The sequence below is a fragment of the Protopterus annectens genome, chromosome 6.part0 (genome assembly GCF_019279795.1).
Source record: "Protopterus annectens isolate FY-2018-M chromosome 6.part0, PAN1.0, whole genome shotgun sequence".
Lineage (NCBI taxonomy): Eukaryota > Metazoa > Chordata > Ceratodontiformes > Protopteridae > Protopterus > Protopterus annectens.
This window is the reverse complement of record NC_056737.1, coordinates 1,782,445,645-1,782,467,193: the sequence shown is the minus strand read 5'-3', so window position 1 is coordinate 1,782,467,193 and position 21,549 is coordinate 1,782,445,645. Positions and strand designations below refer to the sequence as shown.

The 21,549-nt window shown below is 36.7% G+C and overlaps 1 protein-coding gene across 2 annotated transcripts in view; it reads left to right on the top strand.

The window, feature by feature from the left end:
- The window catches only part of CALCRL (calcitonin receptor like receptor), a 932,649-nt gene that overhangs the window by 831,647 nt on the left and 79,453 nt on the right, over nucleotides 1-21,549 (top strand). For both annotated transcript variants that reach the window (XM_044075151.1, XM_044075152.1), the window contains one exon: nucleotides 1,208-1,361. In XM_044075151.1, coding sequence (XP_043931086.1) covers nucleotides 1,208-1,361 — 154 coding nt within the window. The remainder of the gene's footprint in view (nucleotides 1-1,207; nucleotides 1,362-21,549) is intronic.

Sequence of the window (21,549 nt, the reverse complement as noted above, 5' to 3'; positions counted from 1 at the left end):
ACCCACGTCATTCTTTTGCTAAACTATGGAGCCATTTACTTTGTAGTCCTATCCTCACTCCTTGTGGCTGACATGATGGCTGACATGAGCACCCATGTCCCTGCAGGGCCTGCTATGCCCTTCCTGAAATGTATTTGCACTCCCCCACATGTCTGATTAAGTACTTTGGCTATGATTAAAGTACTAGGCCTATGGTATTCTCAGTTACAACCCTTGTTGTTGTGCAAATGGAGCAGTCAGCCATTTGGAAACCACCACTCTCTCCCACTAGCATGCATGGGACAGAACAAGCCTCTGAGTTCCCAACCCTCCCTGCCTGACTTTTCCAGTGCCATTGGTGCTTGAAGTTAGATGATCTGGATCACAATCAGTGCTTTATCCCTTTCTGCCACAAAACTCGAACAATTCTTGGTTTCTTTTAATTGCTGTCAGTTTTTTTTATTATTATTATTATTCTGCATTGTTTTAAAGAAATGTGAAATGGGCTGTAACTCATTTAACTTCTATGGCTAATCTGAAACCATTGACTTTGCGAAGGTCTTCAGATTTTTTCTCAGCATCACTTAACATGTTTTTTATTTTGTCATTATAGTTCTGTTAACTTCAGCATCCCTTGCATGTATTTTTTTCTCTTTATAGTTTAAGTTCATTGAACTTTTTAAAAACTTCTGCAGCACTGCCTTACTGATATTTGTTTTCTGGATATATTTACCTGGCAACTAATTAAATAGTTAACAATTCTACTACCTGTGTGTTCCTGCAATTTGCTGGGATTAGCTAAGGTACATTAACAGCATTCAGAGTCACATGCTTTCATAGCAGTGTTAGTATCTGCTGTCCTCTGGCTCAGGTTACTATACTATCATTGCTGGATTATGCACCTCATGGGCCTTGAAATGAAAATTGTAAGGTGCCAATTTATTTGGTGTGTCAATAGCAGAGCGTTTCAGATTAAGTGGAAGGTAGAAGCAGCAGCACCTATTTCAGACATGTGGACTTGAGAGTTGTGGCTCCATAAGCCCCTTGTCTGATTTGACCATGTATATTACAGCAGTTGATGAGAAACACCATTATTTTTACAGCTGTATTTTTGTTTAAATTTGAACTATTGTACAACATAGACAGGCTATTGGTTTTCACTTAGTAAGACTTTTACATAAGGGGAAGCTTGTATGTTTGTATTAATTTATGTATTTATTTTTCTCAGATAAGCTGTAAAATCTGTATGTCCATCCATCTTTACCTGATGGTCTGTAACTACTTCTGGATGTTATGTGAAGGTATTTATCTGCATACGCTTATCGTTGTGGCTGTGTTTGCCGAGAAACAGCACCTGATGTGGTATTACCTGCTTGGATGGGGTATGTAGCTTTTCTGACTTATTTGTCTTGACCTTCACTAACCAGTATTGCTGGTTTTTACAGTGTGCATTATGACACATTATATTCAGACAATAAAGTGTTTACATCATTGTGATCCATGCCTGTGATGTTGACCCCACAGAGTAAATAAGTTTTTGAATTATTTTTTATGGTCTTGCAATTTATTTTATTATGAATGTTTCATTAAATGTTTAGCCCTCATTATTTATTTATTTATTGAAATATTAACAGTTTAGACCTATTAGTCACTGTCATTTATTTATTTAAACATTGTTAACAATTTAACCTTATTAATTCACACTTTTTTTATGAGTGACTCCAAAGATTATGGATTACTGTATTACTCCTCTTATTTATCTTCAGTGTCACCTTCTGTAGCATCCATTTTGGCCCACTAGGTGGCAGTATATTCTACCTCCTATCCCTACTCGCTCCCCATAATCTAGTAGTCTTATTTCTCTGTATCCCACCCCTAATAGTCTACTAGTCCTTTCTCACTGTATTCCTCCTCTTATATTCTCTCGGACTATTCTCAGCCACCCTCTTTCCCCTCTCTACCCTTGCTCTGCTCATAGTCAACACCTTTCACTCTCACTGCTACCTTTACTATTTATGGCTTCTTAATTTCCCCCGGCACTGTCCTCTCTTTTTACCTTCCTGATTTTCTAGCTGCTACTTACCTCCTCATCTGTCTATCTTCTACTAAACAGTGCTTACTGATTGTCTCTGCTGAATCCTCCACTACTTGCTGTAGCCCGCTCCGTTTGCCCTGCGGGCTCACTCCACTCCCCTACCCTACCCCCAAATCCCACACACCCCAACACCTCTACCCTTACTCCCCTAAACCACACCCACTACCACTCTACACCAATCATTTTCCCAGTACCTGTGACACACCCACTCCCCATCCCACCATAATTGACACTCATTTTCCTCCCCAAGACTATCTCAACTAGCCAATAAGCTCCACTTTCTCGTTAACCCACTCCAAAACCACACCCCCTCCTAACATAAATTACTCTCCTTCCCTTCCCTACTATTTAACTACTTGCCAATTCCTATATACATATTTCCCCTCTTATATCCAAAAATAACTCATCAACAACACTACACCTGTAAGTAAACCCATTTCATCATGCTCGCAAAACTCTCATTAATCCCCTTTCTATTACTACTACTTCTTAATTTATCCTATCTTTTCTACCTCACCCAACCTACTAAGTCCTACCACTCACAATCCTTCCATGTAACCAACCATCTTAATACCCCCCTCTCTCATACTCACACACACCTATTTCTCCCCATCTATATCCTTTAAAAAACTTCCTACTATTTCAGTACAAACTTATCACTTCTCTAAATCACTCTACCCCCATAATACCTAATAAATCTTCAGAATTACACTACAACCCAATATATTCACTAAACTGTCCAATTACCTATCCGACCCAATCCTATATCTGATAACCACTTTATTATCAGGTGATATCCATCCCAACCCAGGCCCCCTTACCTCATCCACTACAGACAAGTCCATATTACTTGCTTCTTTAAACTCCCAAAGTATAGTAAACAAAGTCCCTAACCTCCACACTTGGCTAATACATAATAAACCAGACATCCTTTCCATCTCTGAAACATGGTTAAAACCCCAAATAAAAGATTTTGAAATAACTCCACCAAACTATTCTATCATTAGAAAAGACAGGTCCCACAAAAAAGGTGGAGGAGTAGCTCTCCTATACTCATCCTCCTTAACAGTTACTCCCTATAATAAACCTACACCACACTTCAACAATGCTGAACTACTCCTCACATTACTGCAAATTAACAAACACAAACACATATGTATAGCCTCCCTCTACATCACTCTAGAAAATATCCTCTCCTGGCTCTCTAACAACATTAACAATGAAGCAATAATCTTAGGAGACATGAATATTAACTGGGTCTCCATTCAGTCTTCTACAAACCCTCTTAACATCAACCTCTACAATTTTACACAGCTAATAAACTCTGTAACACGCCCATCAAAAAAACTCACTAGTGGCAGCATTCTAGATTGGATTCTAGTCTCTCATCCACATTATTTCTCCAACAGTGGCACTCTTCCTGATCCCTTCAGTGACCACATACCCATTTTCACTCATCGAATCCCCCAACTTCTACAATGCACCCATAGCTATATTACTATCCACAACCAAAAAAACTTCAACCAGCAGTCTTCTCAAAATCTCTAAAAGCAATAAATTGGAATTGTTTAAAAACATTACCTCTTGATGAAGCAGTAGACCACTTCAACTCAAAATTTTTGGAAGTACTAGACTCCCATGCTCCATTAAGGACAAAGAGAATAAAAAGTAAAACTGCCCCTTGGCTTACCAAAAACACACTATCAACAATGTGGCTCAGAGACAAAGTCTGGGCACACTACCAGGAAAAATAGGAGTACCCTAGTTCATAATGAAAACAAAACACTTCGAAATAAAGTAAAAAAGCTCATCATATCTGATAGACAAAACTATTTCTCCATACTCCAAAATAATAATAAAACAAATCCTCAGAAATTCTGGAAAGGTATCTCTACTCTACTTAACCCCAGCAAACCAGATACCCTCACCCCAGACCCTAATGCTCCTGATTTAGACTTAGCTAACCAACTTAACTCTTTCTTCATTGAATCTATTTCTAAATTAACATCTACATTCTCTAACACCACCACATACTCCAATACTACACCACCCCACCCTACCTGCACTCTACACAACACTATCACCACTCCCTCATTACCATCTAGTTACTCTCCACCCTCCACCTCATCTCCTACCCTGACCTCCTCAACATCTCCATCTCCCCTTAATAGCCCCCCTTCCCACTCCCCTCTATTCTCATTAAAACCTATACCCAGTTCCACTATAAAGAAACTCCTTCAGAAACTGAAGCCATGCACTAATGCTCCAGATAACATCCCTTCTCACTTTCTTAGCATAGCTGCAGAAGCAATCACCTACCCCATTAGCATTCTAATCAACCGCTCTATCCAAGAATATACAGTACCCCAAATCTGGAAAAAGGCCTTTATCATGCCCTTACATAAAGGTGGCAACAATAACAATGTATCTAATTTCCGCCCCATCGCCATCCTGTCTCCCATCTCCAAGCTCCTAGAAAAGAGTATCCAACTACAACTCCTACCACATCTCTTAGATAATAACCTTCTTACTCCCACACAACACGGTTTCAGATGAAATCATAGCACTATGACAACCCACCTCTCCTTCCTTGAAATTGTAAATAAAGCCAGTGACTCTGGTCAAATGGTTTCTACCCTACTACTCAACCTCTCTAAGGCCTTCGACACTATCTCACACAGCCTACTTTTAACTAAACTCTCAAAACTCAACCTATCTTCCTCTACATTAAACTGGTTCTCCAGTTGCTTATCTAACAGATATCAGGCTGTAAAATGGAAAAAGGCCACCTCCTCATTTCTTCATAACCTCACCGGAGTTCCCCAAGGATCCATACTGGGTCCCCTTCTCTTTAATATATTTATAAATGATTTCCACACCGCTATCCCATTCTCAAACATCATCCAATATGCAGATGACTCAACTATTATCTGCTCAGCCACAGCCCTCCCCACACTCCTAAAGATTACTCAAGATGCCTTCGCAATCACGGAGCAATGGATGAAAAGTAATCACCTAGAACTCAATGCCTCCAAAACCAAATTAATGTTATTCTCCCCCTCTAAAGTCTCTTCCATCAATATGAACACATTCTCTATTACTAGTCAAAACAACTCACCTATGGAACTAGTGTCAGAGATTAAGCTACTTGGGGTCCAAATTGATAACCAGCTCAAATTTAACTCCCACCTACAACATAATATCAAAAAACCCCATCAAAAACTAGGCATGCTCTACCGACAAAACCATTACCTTACACCAGCCACTAAGATTACTCTTGCTACCTCTTTTCTTATCCCCTCCCTTTTCTATGGAGCTCCACTCCTATGTAATCTACAATCATCTCTAAAAAAACAACTTTCCTCTTGCTTCAACAAAATCGCTAAATTCGCTAGCAGCCACAAGTCCTACACCTACCACTGTTCCTCTCTCCAAAAACTACAGTGGTTAGAACTACCAAACCACCTCACCTACATTCAACTAAGTCTTGCACATAAACTTATTTTTAATCCCTCCCTATGCCCCTCCCTTTCTACTACCTTTAAAATGCACCTACCAGATAGAGTATTAAGGACAAACAACCGAAATCTACTAGAAGTCCATAAACCAAATCGTCCCCCAGGTAAAAATCTTCTATCCTACGGCCTTGCACACCTCTGGAACTCCCTACCATCATCCATTCGCACAACCTGTAACCATTTCATTTTCAAAAAAATCTCTTCATTCTCATCTAGTATCCCAGTGGGAATGCTCTTGCTCCCACCCCACATAACAAACACTAATAAAGTCCATCTTCCTCCTCACCAAAAATTGTCCTATTTTCCCCCAACTCATACATTATTATTCTTATGGATCTTCTATAAATGCACTAGGCTGCACCTCTTCATTTGTATGCTTCTAATACATATGACTTCTCAATATCTTTGCAATATTCCACATGTTGTCTGTATCTTCTACAAGTTTCATCTCCAGTCCGTACTACTCCTAATGTTTCTTAAACTAATGAAATTGTTGTCTGTTGTCTGTATCATCTGTAAGTTTCATCACAAGTCTGTATTACTCCTAATGTCTCATGTGCTATTTGAAATTGTATAGTGAATCTCAATTCTTTATATCTGTAAGTTTTATCACAACTCTGTACTACTCCTAATGATACATGTGCTATTTGAAATTGTTTAAATGATTGTTAAATTTTGTTTATCTATCATTAATTAGCTATTGTAACCAAGATTGTTTGGAGTTTTTCTCCCAAGGACTCCATTGAAAACGGGTTCATTTTAGCCCAATGGACTATCCGGGTAAACCAACTGCAAATAAATAAATAAATAAATAAATACTAAACAAAGTAAGCAACGCCAGCTGTAATACAAGTCGGCATGTTGTTGACAAAATAATATGTCAAAGACAGCAGAAATCAAATTCAGGAATGCATTTTATAAGAATTTAAACATGCATTTAAGATGCGGATCTTACCATATTTTGTTCAATTACTAAAAATAAAAACATGCGGTTATGGTACTTAGTGTATTACAGAAGGGATAAATGTTTCAGAAACCTATGATAAAATACAAATAAGAGGCCTATTGAAGAAACAGTGTAGAGGGGGTTATTAACATGAACAAATCTAAGGGACAGAGCAGAGTTCTGGAGTCCCTTTCCAGTAAAAATACAAAGGAAATAGACCTGATAAAAAGGGAAGTCATTCAGGGAAAGCATGTGAGTAGCATGAACATGGCTGCATTAATATTTTTTGTGTCAATTAAGGATTGCTGATGCCTTGGCAGATTCTTGCTGTGTGTGTAAGATCTGCATTTTATCTTTGCAAATACTGCTGTAATCAACCTTCTAGAAGCTTTGAGCTGCAACTTACAGTGACAATAATGAATTCAGGTAATAGAGAAGAACTGTCAGAGGCGTGAGGTCACCCATAATGATCCAAAAAGTGCTAATATGTATATGCATATCCATATTTCCTAACTTATAATGGACGTTGTAAACAAAAATGTAGAAACAAGCACTCAAGTATATGAATGTGCAGCTGAAAAATATGAATAATAAGAATAAGAATAAGAAGAATAACAATAGTAATAAAAATTCAATGACAAAAAAAATGCTGTTGTTATTCATCATGTTATGATTCTCTATCATTTCCAATCTACGTGTAAGGGAAGGGAAATTGGGATTGTATTCCTCCGTGGGGTAAGAAGAAAATGCATCAGTATTAATCTCCAATGAACCTGGAACAGATTTATGGTGAAAGCCAACATGGGTAATGTCAACCATAAGGGTAGACTGGGAGAATTAGAAAGATTAGAAAAACATCATTTTAGCAAAAAAACTCAGGTAAACGATAAGCTGTATGGTTAGCATAATCATTCAAGTCTCTAGTAGCCTTCTTCTGTTTTCTAGCTATGTTGATTTTAACCTGCCCACCAAAAAAATGTTATTATATTTGTTCTTATGATACTCAAACAACAAATCATTGATAATCCGGTTAATTAAAATGGAAATTTTATCCGAAAATTTATGTAATAAAGAAGTGTTCATGTTGACAATAAAATTCATCAAATCAAAACTGTGCCGGTCAAACATACACAAAAGTTCAGAGTGTTCTTTGCTCCTGGGTATTAAGCCATTAGTGAATTAATAGAGCTGTAAACCCTTAGATACTCTCTTAACATGGAGGCATTCAGTTAAATACATGTTGTCTATTTGCAGGCTACACACACCTTGGAAAGTTTAATTTCAAATGATTCCATCATAGGTTCATAGGTTCGTACGAGACTATCTGCCCTAAGGCATTTATAAGTCTAGCTAGAGTGTGTATGGCTTTCGCCACCCATATTAAATTAATTTTGCTATGCCCTTTTTCAAGGTTAGTATACTGTGCCTCTGTCTAACAGTGACACAGAAGTGATACCCGGCGTAAATCTACGATCTCCCATCCACTCATCAAGATTCCTCTTGAAGAGAGTCAATGAGGGACTCTGCCTAACCTGGACTGGGATTTTATTCCAGAGTGAAGGGAGCCTCTGGGTTATGAATCTGTCCCTCCAGCATGTCCTATTTATTTCAGTGCTGAAGTTCAAGTCCCTCGAGCGCGTAGCTCGATGGGATTTGGATATTCTGAGGTGCAGCATGTCCATTAATTCCGGGTTGGACATGGGTTTATACATCAGGCACAGATCGCCTCTGAGCAGGCGGTATGCTACTGAGTAGAGCTGGAGTTTCTTTAACCGGGCAGCATATGGCATCTGTTTGAGCCCCTTGATCCTCTTGGTGAGGTATTTTTGGGGTCTTTCCAGTTGCTGCAGGTGTCTGGTAAGGTACATCCCAAAAGGGGCATTGTACTCAATTATGGGCCTGATGAGGGATGAGTAAAGAAGCACGATGACCTCCCCTGATCTAGATGTGAATCCCTTCATGATTAGGAGGGCTATATAAAATGTTTTTCTAACCACTTTGGCCACGTGGTTGTCAAATGAGAGATTGCTACCAACTTGGGTCCCCAGGTCCCTAATTACTTCTTCTGTACTTAATGGATTACCACCTATCCGGTAATTTGTGGGCACTTTGTTTTTGCTAAAGGGGATGACTATACACTTTTTGGCATTTAGCTTGAGGCCACGGCTCTGGCACCAGTTGTCTGTTTCTATGAGGCCCTTTTGGAGGATGCTTGTGTCGGCTGGAGAGTCTATTATGGCACCCACTTTGCAGTCATCTGCGAACTTGGTCAGCCACAGTCCTTCCATGTTGGCCTGTACCTCCGAGAAATATATACCGAACAAGAGAGGTCCCAGGACTGAGCCTTATGGGACGCCACTTGTAACTGGTTTGGAGTCTGACATGGCTCCAGCTATTCTAACCATGTGGGTTCTGTCCTTGAGCCAGTTTGCAACCCATCTAGTGACATAGGGGTTTATATTTAAGCTGGTGAGCTTATCTATAATGCCCGAGTGGGGTATAGTTGCTAAATTGCCATTGAAATCCAACTGTTTGACCACAGAAAAGGAAACAAATTCACAATGTAGCCAGTCCTATAAATTTCTTTTGTGTAGGTATGCCCAATGACTCCACTGGATCATTAAGACACCAGGCGGGGAATGGAACCATTATAGACACCATTAGGATATTGCATCTTTTGCTGTAGTGGTTGTAAGCTGTGAGATGTTGTCGATGGAATGTTTGAAGAAGCAGGGGGAGATAACTTTTCCAACTGAGAATTTAGAGCAACATATTGCTGAGACAAAAGTTAGATTAACTGTGTCAAGTCACCTTGTGATGAATTATTGTAAAATTACACATTGTCGTCCGGGAAGGAGGTAGAGGAAGTTGAAAAAACATTCAACCCATCCATTATGAACAATGGTATCACCCAAAAACACTGCCAAGCTTGAAAAAGAAACTCAGAAACAAGCACTTGAGCATGTGAACATGCAGCCAAAAAATAATACCAAAAACCAAAGAGAACATTGCTCACATAGTGTAAAAGGTGAAACTAGATGAACACATTCCAAAAACAATCTCCTCATATAATGAACTCCACAGTGTAGGGTACAAAATAAACAGACTGAATTATTTGTAAAAAAAGAAATGGCAATAACTAATTAAATGTACAGGTTGCATTTATTGTAATAAAAAACAGTTAAGCTCTTTTGCTCCAACACAACAGGACTTCATCAGAACCCATAAAAAAGGGAAATTACCCAAGTTTAAATAGAGTCATTGTGAAATCATGTGGCAAAAACAAGGAATTAAAAAAGAGTGGACAAAACTAACCACTCTAATAATTTATAGATGTCATTATTGACAATTTTTCAATACAAGGTATCGTAAAAAATGCATGGGATGTATAAGTATATTTATATAGGTAAAAACTTTTAAAAATCAGTAGAGGAACTTTAAAAATGTACATAAAACCATACTAATCATGCAGACATAAACAACTACTAGTACATAATCAACCTGAAAACCATATTAGTTAAACACTAAAAAATAGTGGATACTAGAAACTAAAATACATGCCAGATACAAAAGGGTCAGAAATGGAATCATCAATGAAGAGTCTAAATAGAAAGTAACTGGTGTATAATTGCATATCATAAATTAGCAGAAGCATTTAACTTGAACTGCCAAGTAAATTCCCTTTGGTCCACTTGTGTTTCCCAAGGGCCACCTCATTCATTCCGAGGGACAACTTCCAACATACCAAACAAGAATATTTTGAAGCCACATCAAGTAATGGAATGTTTGTAAAGAGAATTCTTAATGGTTTGTCTAGAAATATTGTAATTGTGTTCATAAATTCTCTTAAGTAGTTGTCACTCAGTCTTACCAATATAAAAATGGGGGCAGTTGGAACATTCTGCTATATAAACAACCCCAGCTTGATTTTGAAATGGCAATAGTTATCCAAACAAATAAATTCTTGAAAAGGAGACCTACCTACATCTCTACTAGGTTCACAGGGCACACATAAATGTGGAGCCTGTGTTCAATGTCCTTTTGTGTCACAATAAGTCTTTTTTTTTGTTTTTGGAATTTGTTCATCTAGTTTCACCCTAAACAAAAATTTACCAAATGTACATCAATGGAAAAGTACAAATAAGGTAGTTATGAATAATTGCTTATAGGTCATTTTGAAAGCTATCTTTATTTTACAGCCAAGAGTATCTTTTTGAGCATATCCCTTTTGTATGGTGAAACAAGTTTTTAATTAATTTTACAACAGAATTCATAAACATCTGCTCATTTCTTGAAGTAACATGCATGTACACTCACTGCATTAACTTATAAAACTGGATAATCCCTATACCTACTTATCTCTCTCTCTCCCTCTTTCTCTCTGTGTTTCTCTGTAAATATTATGTGCAGAGCTCATGTTATAGATAGCTGGAGGAATATATCACTACACATATATCTATATCTGTATCTATCTTTCTATCTATACATATATATTTGCCAAGGTTCTATATTACTTGATCAAAACCTTAGGTTATCGAACACCTAAAGGTTGATCACTAAATGTTGAAGTCTGAAATTGCGAATGGCTGTTTCCACACAGGGAGATGAGTCATTTCACCATTACACGGATTTTGTTCTTTCTCCGCTGTACAGTGATCTCAGAGTTGGCATATTTAGGATCACAGGAGGTTACTAGGCTACTGGCCCTAAGACATCTACAAGCCTAGCCATGTTATACTCTCATTCACTTATGGACCAAGATATATAGTCCATGTTTGCTCACGAATCTAAGAGCAACACCGGCTGCCCCTATCTAAGAGGGACATAGGTGAAACCCCAGATGTAAATTTATGGTTTCCCATTCAATTGTCCAGGTTGCACTTAAATAGGGTCATTAAGGAGCTCTGTTTTACATGAACTGGGAGTTTGTTCCAGAAGAGTTGCAACCTCTGGGAGACAGATCTCTCTCCAGCATGTCCTGTTAATATTGCAGGCTAGGTTAAGATCCCTAGAGTGAGTGAATCTTACCCCATTGTATTTGTGGATGTGCAGCAGCTTTATCAAGGCAGAGTCTGAGAGTGCTTTGTAGGCAAGGCACAAGTCACCTCTATGCAGTCTATATGATACTAAGTAAAGTGATAGGGTCTTCAGTCTGTCTGTGTAGGTCATGTTTTGTAGGCCCTGAATTTTCTTGGTGAGAAGCCTCTGAGGTCTCTCCAGCTGATGCATATGTCTGGTGAGGTACATACAGAAGGGAGCATTGTACTCTGTTATTGGTCTGATGTGAGCAAGTACAGGGGAGTTATAACCTCCTTAGCTTTGGATGCTATACCTTTGCTTAAGACGTGTGCAATGTAGAAGGCCTTAATTACTGCTATGGACACCTGATGATCAAAATTAAGGCTGCTATCAACTTGCATTCCTAAATCTCTCACCAGTGGGGGATATTATTAATGCTGTAATTAGCAGGGGTTTCTCCTTTGCCGAATGGGATGATAATGCACTTTTTTGCATTTAGTTTTAAATCCATGGGTTTGACACTGATCATTTGTTTGTTTAAGCCCATTTTGTAGTATGTTGACATCTTTGGAGAATTGGATGATTGCACACAGTTTGCAGTCATCAGCAAACTTGGTAAGTCACAGGCCATCAGCTTTCACATGGACTTCTGAAAAATAGATACCAAACAGTTCGGGTGAGGTGGGGAGTGAAGCCCCCCACTTCATTTCTGTATAAAACTTTTCTTTTTTATTTGGCAGTGGCATTGTTTCCCTAAGTGAAAATGGGCATTTTTGATGTTAAGGGCTCGATATTTCATAATCGACCTTTATGTGTTCCATAATTTAAGGTTTTCGATCACGTAATGTAGACCAATTTGCCAGTACCTGATTAGCTTGTTCTTTTAAAATTAGTGTCTCTCCATTTAGATTGTTAAAGCTCGAGTTACTTCTTCTTTCATATCTTATTGCTTAGTTCACACTGCAGCTCTTAGGATATTAATCCATTTTCTTCTATCTGGTCAAAGATCGGCAATTATAGGAGAGCTTACATTCTGTGTCTCAGTAATCATAAGTCTATAGATTAGCACTAGGCTTAACTGCCTTGTGGGCCATTTTAAGGTTAACCAATTATCCCATGGGAGAATCAAACACTGTACCTTGCATCTGTAAGGTAAACACCTTAATTGTTATGCCACCCTCCCTAAGCTAATAACCCCATGGGGCCTTTTTAAGCCTAGTCATACTTGCCAATGTGAGAATCAAACCACGCACCTTGTGTATGCAAGGTAAACACACTGACCATTATGTCAAACCTCAACCTTTGGGATTAGTGCTTCTGTTTTACTCCTGGTGAGGGAAGGAACATAGGGAAATTATTCCCTGGAGACTTCTGAACACTAGAAAGCCTGATAACTGCTTCATAGATACCAGCTTGGAATTTGTTCTTATGTTTTGCTCCTGGTGAAAGAAGCAGCAGAAAGAATTTATTCCTAGTTGTCTCTGATTGGGCAGTGAGTGTCTTTGTGAGACCTTCCTAATTGGTCTGGTTGATACTGAAATTATCTACCAGGAAAAGGCTACAACAAGTCGAGAGACTCCTGCATCATCTGGGCCATGACAGTTGATCACCAAAGAGCCTGTGGCCTGCATTTCATCTTGGGATTGGTGCTACTGCTTTGTTGCTGGTGAGAGAAGAAGCAATGGGGCATTGTATCTCAGCAGTGTGAAGCAGTGGTGAGACCAGCACTAGTAGTAGCCAGTTAGGTGAATCCCCTCTATTCATCATTCTTGTCAAAGCTAATTCTTTCTTTTCAGTAAGCACTCTTGATTAGCTGCTGTCTAACCTAACTTCAAAGCCTCTTCCTAAATACTTTATCCATAAATCGTAAGAAAGAGTATACTTTAGTAATTTCTCTTCTAGTGTTTGGCAGTGCTCTATATAGACACAGGCATCTTGAGCTGATCTTTTTCTTGTAAAATCTTCCTTGGAATTTTACCAATACCTAGTTGCATACAGGGCAACTACTTTGCAGTGACAGGCCCTGCCCCAGAATGGCAAACCACATACTCCTGACATTACTTTACATTCTCACTGCAGCTATCTAATTAATAAAAAGAGCATGGATTCTAACTTTCCCACTATTGCTGTTCCCCACTTGGTGGATATTGGTATCCTGAGGTAATGCAGAAATTGTCTGGTGTTTACTGACAACCAGCTAATTCTCAATTAAACTGATAAGGAATATGAGAGATGAATGTATACAATGTCACTGCAAGCAAAGTTCTCCCATAAAAGTACTCCTAATGTCAATCAGGTTGCCAGTAGTAAATATTTGAAGAACAACAATGGGACAACCATGGCAAAGCACATACGTTTAATGAAATAATATAATATGATAAAATAGATAAGTGCTTTCGGAGGTGTTTCCTTTTTCAGATCAATACAAATAGTATAAAACAATGTACATATATATATATATATATATATATATATATATATATATATATATATATATATATATATATATATATATATATATACACACACACACATATGCAACCAATCACAACAATGCACAAACTAACAATTTCATTAATCAATAAAACTATTAACATTTCCTTGCTTTAAAATGGGTTTTAAAGGTATAAAACCATTTAAACCTGGTGTAACATCAGCTCTTAAGTCAGCTATCCAATGAGCTTCTTTTATTTCTGTGGCATTCATAATATCTTATAGTGGAGTGAAAACATCTAAGAACATACATTTAAAACTATGTTGTGAATACATAGTGATATGTTGATTTATAGCACTCCTCTGTACATTCCTATGTATATCTCCCATATGTTAATCAATTAAAACTGTTAACATTATTTTATTTATTTTATTTTATTTTATAACATCTCCTTGTACATTGTGTGCAAGTGGCTATATATATATATATATATATATATATATATATATATATATATATATATATATATATATATATATATATATATATATATATAAATCACATTTTTAGTGAGACAACAATCATAATTTGAATATTTATATATTTTTTCCAGAGAGTGGGTACATAAATTAATTGTTGGTCTTAATGTATTTACATGCCTTACACTTCTTACATGGATATGTGCTTGACTTATTCCTATAAAATTTACCTGCATTATCACATCTGGATCTATAGCATAACAGACTCTTCAAATTACGATTCCTTTTATAACTAATAATTGGTATTTAATCTTTCTACTAAATGTCTAACTGATATACAAATTAGTGTTTTAAACAGAGGTCTAACTTTTGTGCCTACTACAGCTAGCAAACAGCATGAAGTGATACTAGATTTATGACAGTTTGTTAGAAATGTAAACTTGCGTAATATGTTCTTGGATAAAACTATTGATGAGTACATTTATGCCCATTTCACAACCAATTATGGATACGGTTTTAAAAGTCTGTGAACAAGAAATTAATGCACACTTTATGTCCAGACACAGACCAGAGCATTTTAATTTAAGTTTACAACAGAAACAAGCACTGAATGACCTCATTGTTGACAGGGATATAGTAATAAAATCAGCAGATAAAGGAGGTGTAATAGTGGTGTTAGACTATGATAGATATAAAGAAGCCATGGTCAATTTATTGGGAGATGCAACTGCATATATATATATATATATATATATATATATATATATATATATATGTATACATACATATATATATATATATATATATATATATATATATATACATATGTTTGGATATAAAAAGGGTGAAAGAGATCATTAGCAATGTGAGGTGTGACCTGTTGGATCTATTAATGACAGTTGTTATTACTAAAGATTTGTATGATTATTTTATAGTTGAACATCCAAATATTCCCAGTATATCAGGTTTACCCAAGATACATAAATCTGTAGCAAAACCTTCATTATGACCCACAGCTGATGGCTCGGGCTGGAACACAAATCCAATTTTCAAATGGGTAGAAGGACAATTAAAACCCATGATTAATGAGGCGGCCACTGTTTTAAGAGATTCCCCATATTTTTTACAACAACTACATGAGTACATGGATAGTGTGAATGAGAATATGAGATTTATTTTAGTGACACTTGATGTAAATAGTTTATTTACTATCATTCCCGATGATGTTGGGCCAAATTATATATGTGATTTCAACAAAAGGATAGTACATATAGAAGGACAATATACTGAACGCATTTGTCAATTATTAAGTATTATATTGGAGAACAATGTATTTGTTTTTGAGCAGAAGTTCTATTTACAGCACTGGGGTGTTGCCATGGGCAGACCCTACCCTAATAGTTAGACTAATTTAGTCCTAGCTGAGGGGAAATGAAATACGTCTTGAATGAAGGTAATCCATGGTTTGCACATATATGTCCATATCGTAGGTTTGTTGATGATGTGTTTATACTATGGAAAGGTGATGTACAACAATTGAATGTTTTTGTTAATTATTTAGATACTACAACAGAATTTTTAAAGTTCACAGTACATACATCACCAGACTCCACAGAATTTTTAGATATTCTATTGAGAATAGACTATGAAGGTAGGATGAACACACAGTTATATCACAAACAGTGTTGGAAAAATGCCTTACTGGAGGGAGTATGCATCCCCAACATATTTTTAAGAATGTTATATTATAGACAATCAGTTAATGAGGGCATCCAGGCTTTGTAGTAGAGATGATAATTTTGAATACCGACTAGAAGAGACTGAAAGAAATTTGTTAGATCGAGGCTATAAGAATAAGGATGTTATTAAAACATCCAAACAAATTAAATCCATGTGAAATGGAAAGGCTAGACCATGGTTTTCGAAAAGTGATAATGTCACCAACAAAAATAAATGACAGAATACAACTAAAGTCAGGATACCATTTACTTTCAGTACTGATTTTAGATATATAAGGGATATAATATAAAATAATTGGAATATACTATTAACTGATGATAGAATTAGAAATATAGTTGGGCAAGTTATAAATGTACTCATCAATAGTTTTATCCAAGAACATATTACGCAAGTTTACATTTCTAACAAACTGTCGTAAATCTAGTATCACTTCATGCTGTTTGCTAGCTGTAGTAGGCACAAAAGTTAGACCTCTGTTTAAAACACTAATTTGTATATCAGTTAGACATTTAGTAGAAAGATTAAATACCAATTATTCTGTCTCTAGATTGGACTGTCCATTGAAAGTTTTCTTCTCTTGCGAGTGTTGCTGGATAATCCCTTTCTTCTGTTGTTCTCTGGTGTTCTCATTTGTAGAGGCAAACGAGTGAGAAGGAGTAAAAAAGTCACATTAGACTTTGGTCTCGCTCCCATCTCATTATTCTTGGTGGTTAATCCAGAAAAATTAAACGTAGTGGATAAAACCTCTTTTGGCTTAGTCGCTGGCATTCTCCTGGACTCCTCATCTACGTCAACTGTCACAGCGTCTTAATTCCATCATGGAGGATGTCATACACTCATCACCTGATGATTTCTGACCTATCACAGATGTGGATGGCACAGCATTGACATCCAAAGTATTAGTATGCAATGCTTTTGCAAAAGAAGTATGCTTAGGGACCATATATGGAGTCTCAGTTGTCATAATAATGTTCTGACTACTATTTACATCAGGAACAACTGCATTCAAGTTCCTTCTTGGCCATGTAAATATGTGGTCATTAATAAAGTCAATAAATTATCTTTCTAACTTTTAATTTTTTATTAATTGTAATTTTGAGTGATAAAGTGAAACATTACAGAACAAGACATCTAATCTTTCACTATATCTTACTTAAGGATAATCCCTAGCAATTTCAGTTTGTATATCCTCCAAATGCTGTGTAAGCACTGTTTCTTTGGCTGTAAAATATTCAATAAGTGGCTCCATGTACTTGAAGCTACTTTCTATGTTGATGGCCTGCCATCTGGCAAGTAGCTCTGGATATTTAGTTCCATAAGTGGACATGCAAAAAACATGAAGGCCCCCTGGAATAACCTTAAAATGCATGTATGCTTCTAGGTGCATACATTGCCATTGCCAACATTTCAGTTTATCCAAGCTATCTTCTAATTCTTTATATAGTTGAATAAATTCTTCTCTCATTACCTGGGTGTTGGTTTCAGGTTGCATTTCATGGTTAAGGTTTAAAGACAGTAAGGGACTCAATCCTGTTGTTAGCGACTTCATTTTATAACCAGTGTTCACCTTAGATGCCACTCTGGGGCAATAGTCTAATTCCACTTCATTGCTTTCTGCCATGTTTCTCCTCATGAAGAACCAAGAATCAATAAAACAAATCAACAACAGCAAGGAGACTATAAGTCCCACCGTAGCAGAAAGCAAGTGCAAATATTTGAAGAACAACAATAAATAATATAATGTAATAAAATGGATAAGCACTTTCGGTGTCTCCATCTTCAGATCAGTACAAATAGTATAAATCAATATACATATATTTGCATATGCAACCAGTCACAACAATGCACAAATTAACCATTTAATTAATCAATAAAACTATTAACATCTTCTTGCTTTTAAAATGGGTTTTAAAGGTATAAAACCATTTAATCCTGGTGTAACATCAGCTCTTAAGTCAGCTATCCAATGAGTTTCTTTTATTTCTGTGACATTCATATCACCACCTCTAATAGTGGGGTGAAAACATCTAAGAACATAAATTAAAAACTATGTTGTGAATACATAGTGGTATGTTGAACTATAGCAGTCCTCTGTACATTCTTATGTATATCTCCCATATGTTGCAAGATGCGTTCTTTCAGCATTCTGTTAGTCTTGCTAGTATAGAAGCATGTACATTGTGTGCAAGTGGCTATATATATATATCACATTTTACTGAGACAACAAGCATAATGTGAATATTTATATCTTTCTCCAGTGACTGTGTGTATAAATTCATTGTTGGTCTTAATGTATTTACATGCCTTACACCTCTTACATGGATATGTGCCTGACATATTGCATTTACCTACATTATCACATCTGAATCTATAGCATAACAGACTCTTCAAATTACGATTCCTTTTATAACTAAAACTCAGCACTTCCCCAACTATATTTCTAATTCTATCATCAGTTAATAGTAGTGCACACAATGCACTCATCACCCATCACACACAGTACAAAGCAGACACATATATTTGGGTTACCTTCAATTTACCTACAGTCCACTTCCCCAACACGCATTCACCCGACACTTCAAATTACCGACATTCCCAAAGCCGATGTTACCCAAGCTGTTAGTGAACACTTGGCCAACTACTTGAACTTTGCCCCTTATCCCCGCTGTAGCGCGTTCTCAGAGTTGGTATTTTAGTAAAGGGTGTGTGGGGGGTGGGTTTGTTTTCTTATGGTAGTTCTTCCATCGGGATGGCCAAGTATTTACTTACCTTGCAGGAAACGTCAACTTTGAGAATGTCGGTGATTTGACGTGTCGGTAAACTGGGTTTTGGGGAAGTGGACTGTCGGTAAACTGAAGGTAACACCATAGATTTACATATGCTGAAGCACTTACATGTAACATTTCTAACTCCAAAGTCATCAGCCCTGAATGCACTGTTTCAAAACAACACCTACATCAACACATACAGCCACATCTCATGGAGCCTCTATTTTTAAACCTATAACCTAATCACTCACTATACCCAAAAACTTATATCTCAGTGCACGATATATAATATTTACTCTTGCAGATGAAAAGCTATCATTAGCTTTACTGTAAATAAACTTTGTAAAATCCTACCTTTGTTTTACCATGCTGACTACTATGCTTAGTTCATTCCTCGATAGTGCAGGCTGTGATCTTGCAATACACTTACATACATATTTCAACTCTGCTCTGTTCCTCATAATCTACCAGAGCATTTTATATACACTATTATGTAATTGTGTGGCTCTACCACTGACTTTTGTATAATCCTTTTTTGAACTTCTGAATTAATAATTGTACAGGACCAACCTTGTAAACAAGTGTGTATTTTTATTTGTTCAGCTCTGCTTTTTCCACATTTCTTGCCTTCTCATCTGGCCCTTCACCTTATATTCTTTCTTTTGTTTTTGGCACATTCAGTTGCTGCCTAATTTTTATCTACTTCTAGTTTGATTTCCATTCCTGCTTAACATTGATATGCTTCTGCTAGAGTAAGCAGAGAAGTCATTTTAGACTTATGCTACTCATGTTTCAAAACTTTCACTATATTTGGATCTTGTGAGGTCAGTAGATATGTGTGGAGTCCCACAATTGCAGATCTATACATGTAATCAATTTCAAGGAGGCCCATCTGTCCTTCTGAATGGGGAATATATAATGTTGGTATGCACTAATTTTTATAAATAATTGGGTGAGCATGAAGCATCCTTTTTGTTTTCCTATCTATTCTGTCCAACATGTTTTGGGGCCAGTCAATCACTCCAGAACTGTAAGACAGGACAGGAAGAGCAAATTGATTTATAGCTTGGATTTTGTTCCTAGATGTAAGTGCTGTTTTCAGGATTAATTAAAGTCTTCTGAAGTATTCCTTACTAAATTTTATGTGCATTTGTTTGTGTTTTATTGCTGATCCTTCATCCATTCCCAAATATTTATGCACTCCTTCTTGCTCAAGTTCTTTCATGTCACATTCCTGTCCCAAACTAATGTTTTTCTCGTGTTGCAGTTTTTCTGCTTTAAAGGTTGCTTTTGCACATTTATTAAGACCAAATGGCATTCTTATATCATGAAAAAGTTTTGACAACTTTCAGTTCCTCATCTGATGAACTGTGCAGTTTTAAATCATCAACAAAGAGAAGATGAGAAGTTGTTATCTAGGAGCCAAATTAAAGCCATGGCTTAAGCTGTTAAGTAGACAGCTTAATGCGTTAAGAGCAAGGCAGAATGGCAGCAGTGACTAAGAGTCAACCTGGAATATCCCCCTTTGAATTTTTATCCCTGATATAATAATTTGTCCTTTATCATGGCTTAATTGCAAAGTGGTCTGCCACTGTTTCATGGTCACTGTAATGTAATCAGTGTAGGATGTATCTTATACATTTTTAAGTACACTTTTATCCATGATGTGGGATACTATCAAATGTTTTTTTTGTTGTCAATCCATGCCATACTTTTATTCTTCCCCATTCTACAGTTCTCCACTGTGACTTTATTTAACAACAAAGGATCCTTTGTTCCGTATGCCTTTCTTTTATTGCCCTTTTGTTCTACTGACATAATTGAGTTTTCTTCTAAATGACTATAAACTCTGTCGCCATCAATTCCCATGTATAGTTTATCCATCGTCAGAAGGCAAGTTATTGGTCTATAATTTTTAGGGTAGCTTGTGGGTTCACTCTTAAGTAGGAGCATTGTTTTTCCTGTTGTTAATCAGGTTGGTGTCATTTCGGGGTGTGCATGTAAATAGTTCTTACTCATGGCTAAATCTTCTTGCAAAGATGTTAATAGTTTCAGTCAAAATTTAGGTACTGCATCTGGGCCTGGGGTTTTCCAATTACAGGCTTTTCTTAACTTTGTTTCAATCTCTCTGGCTGTTACTTCATCCCATTTCATATTCTGTACCTTTAAACCTCTTATTCTTTCTTTAACTTCTTCTATCCATTTAGCATCTTTGTTATGTTCCACAGGATCCTCATTGATACTTCTCCAAAATGTATCTATTTCTTCTTTTTTTGGTGGTCTTTCAATTCCTTTTGATCACCAATGAATTGCTTAGTTTGTACTTTTCCTTTATATTTATCTTTGTATCTTCTACGTTTTTCTGCCTGTGCTGAAATTTTTAGTTTGTTATTTGCAATAGTACATGATAGATCCTGGTCTGCTTTAATACTGTGCAATGCTTTTATCACATCTATCTTTCTTAGTATTTTTGTTGATCTGTTCCCTCTTCTATAGTCTTCTAACAGTGACACTTCTTGTCTAACTTGCTTTATAATTTTCTCTATTTGATACTTCCATGATGGTATTCGA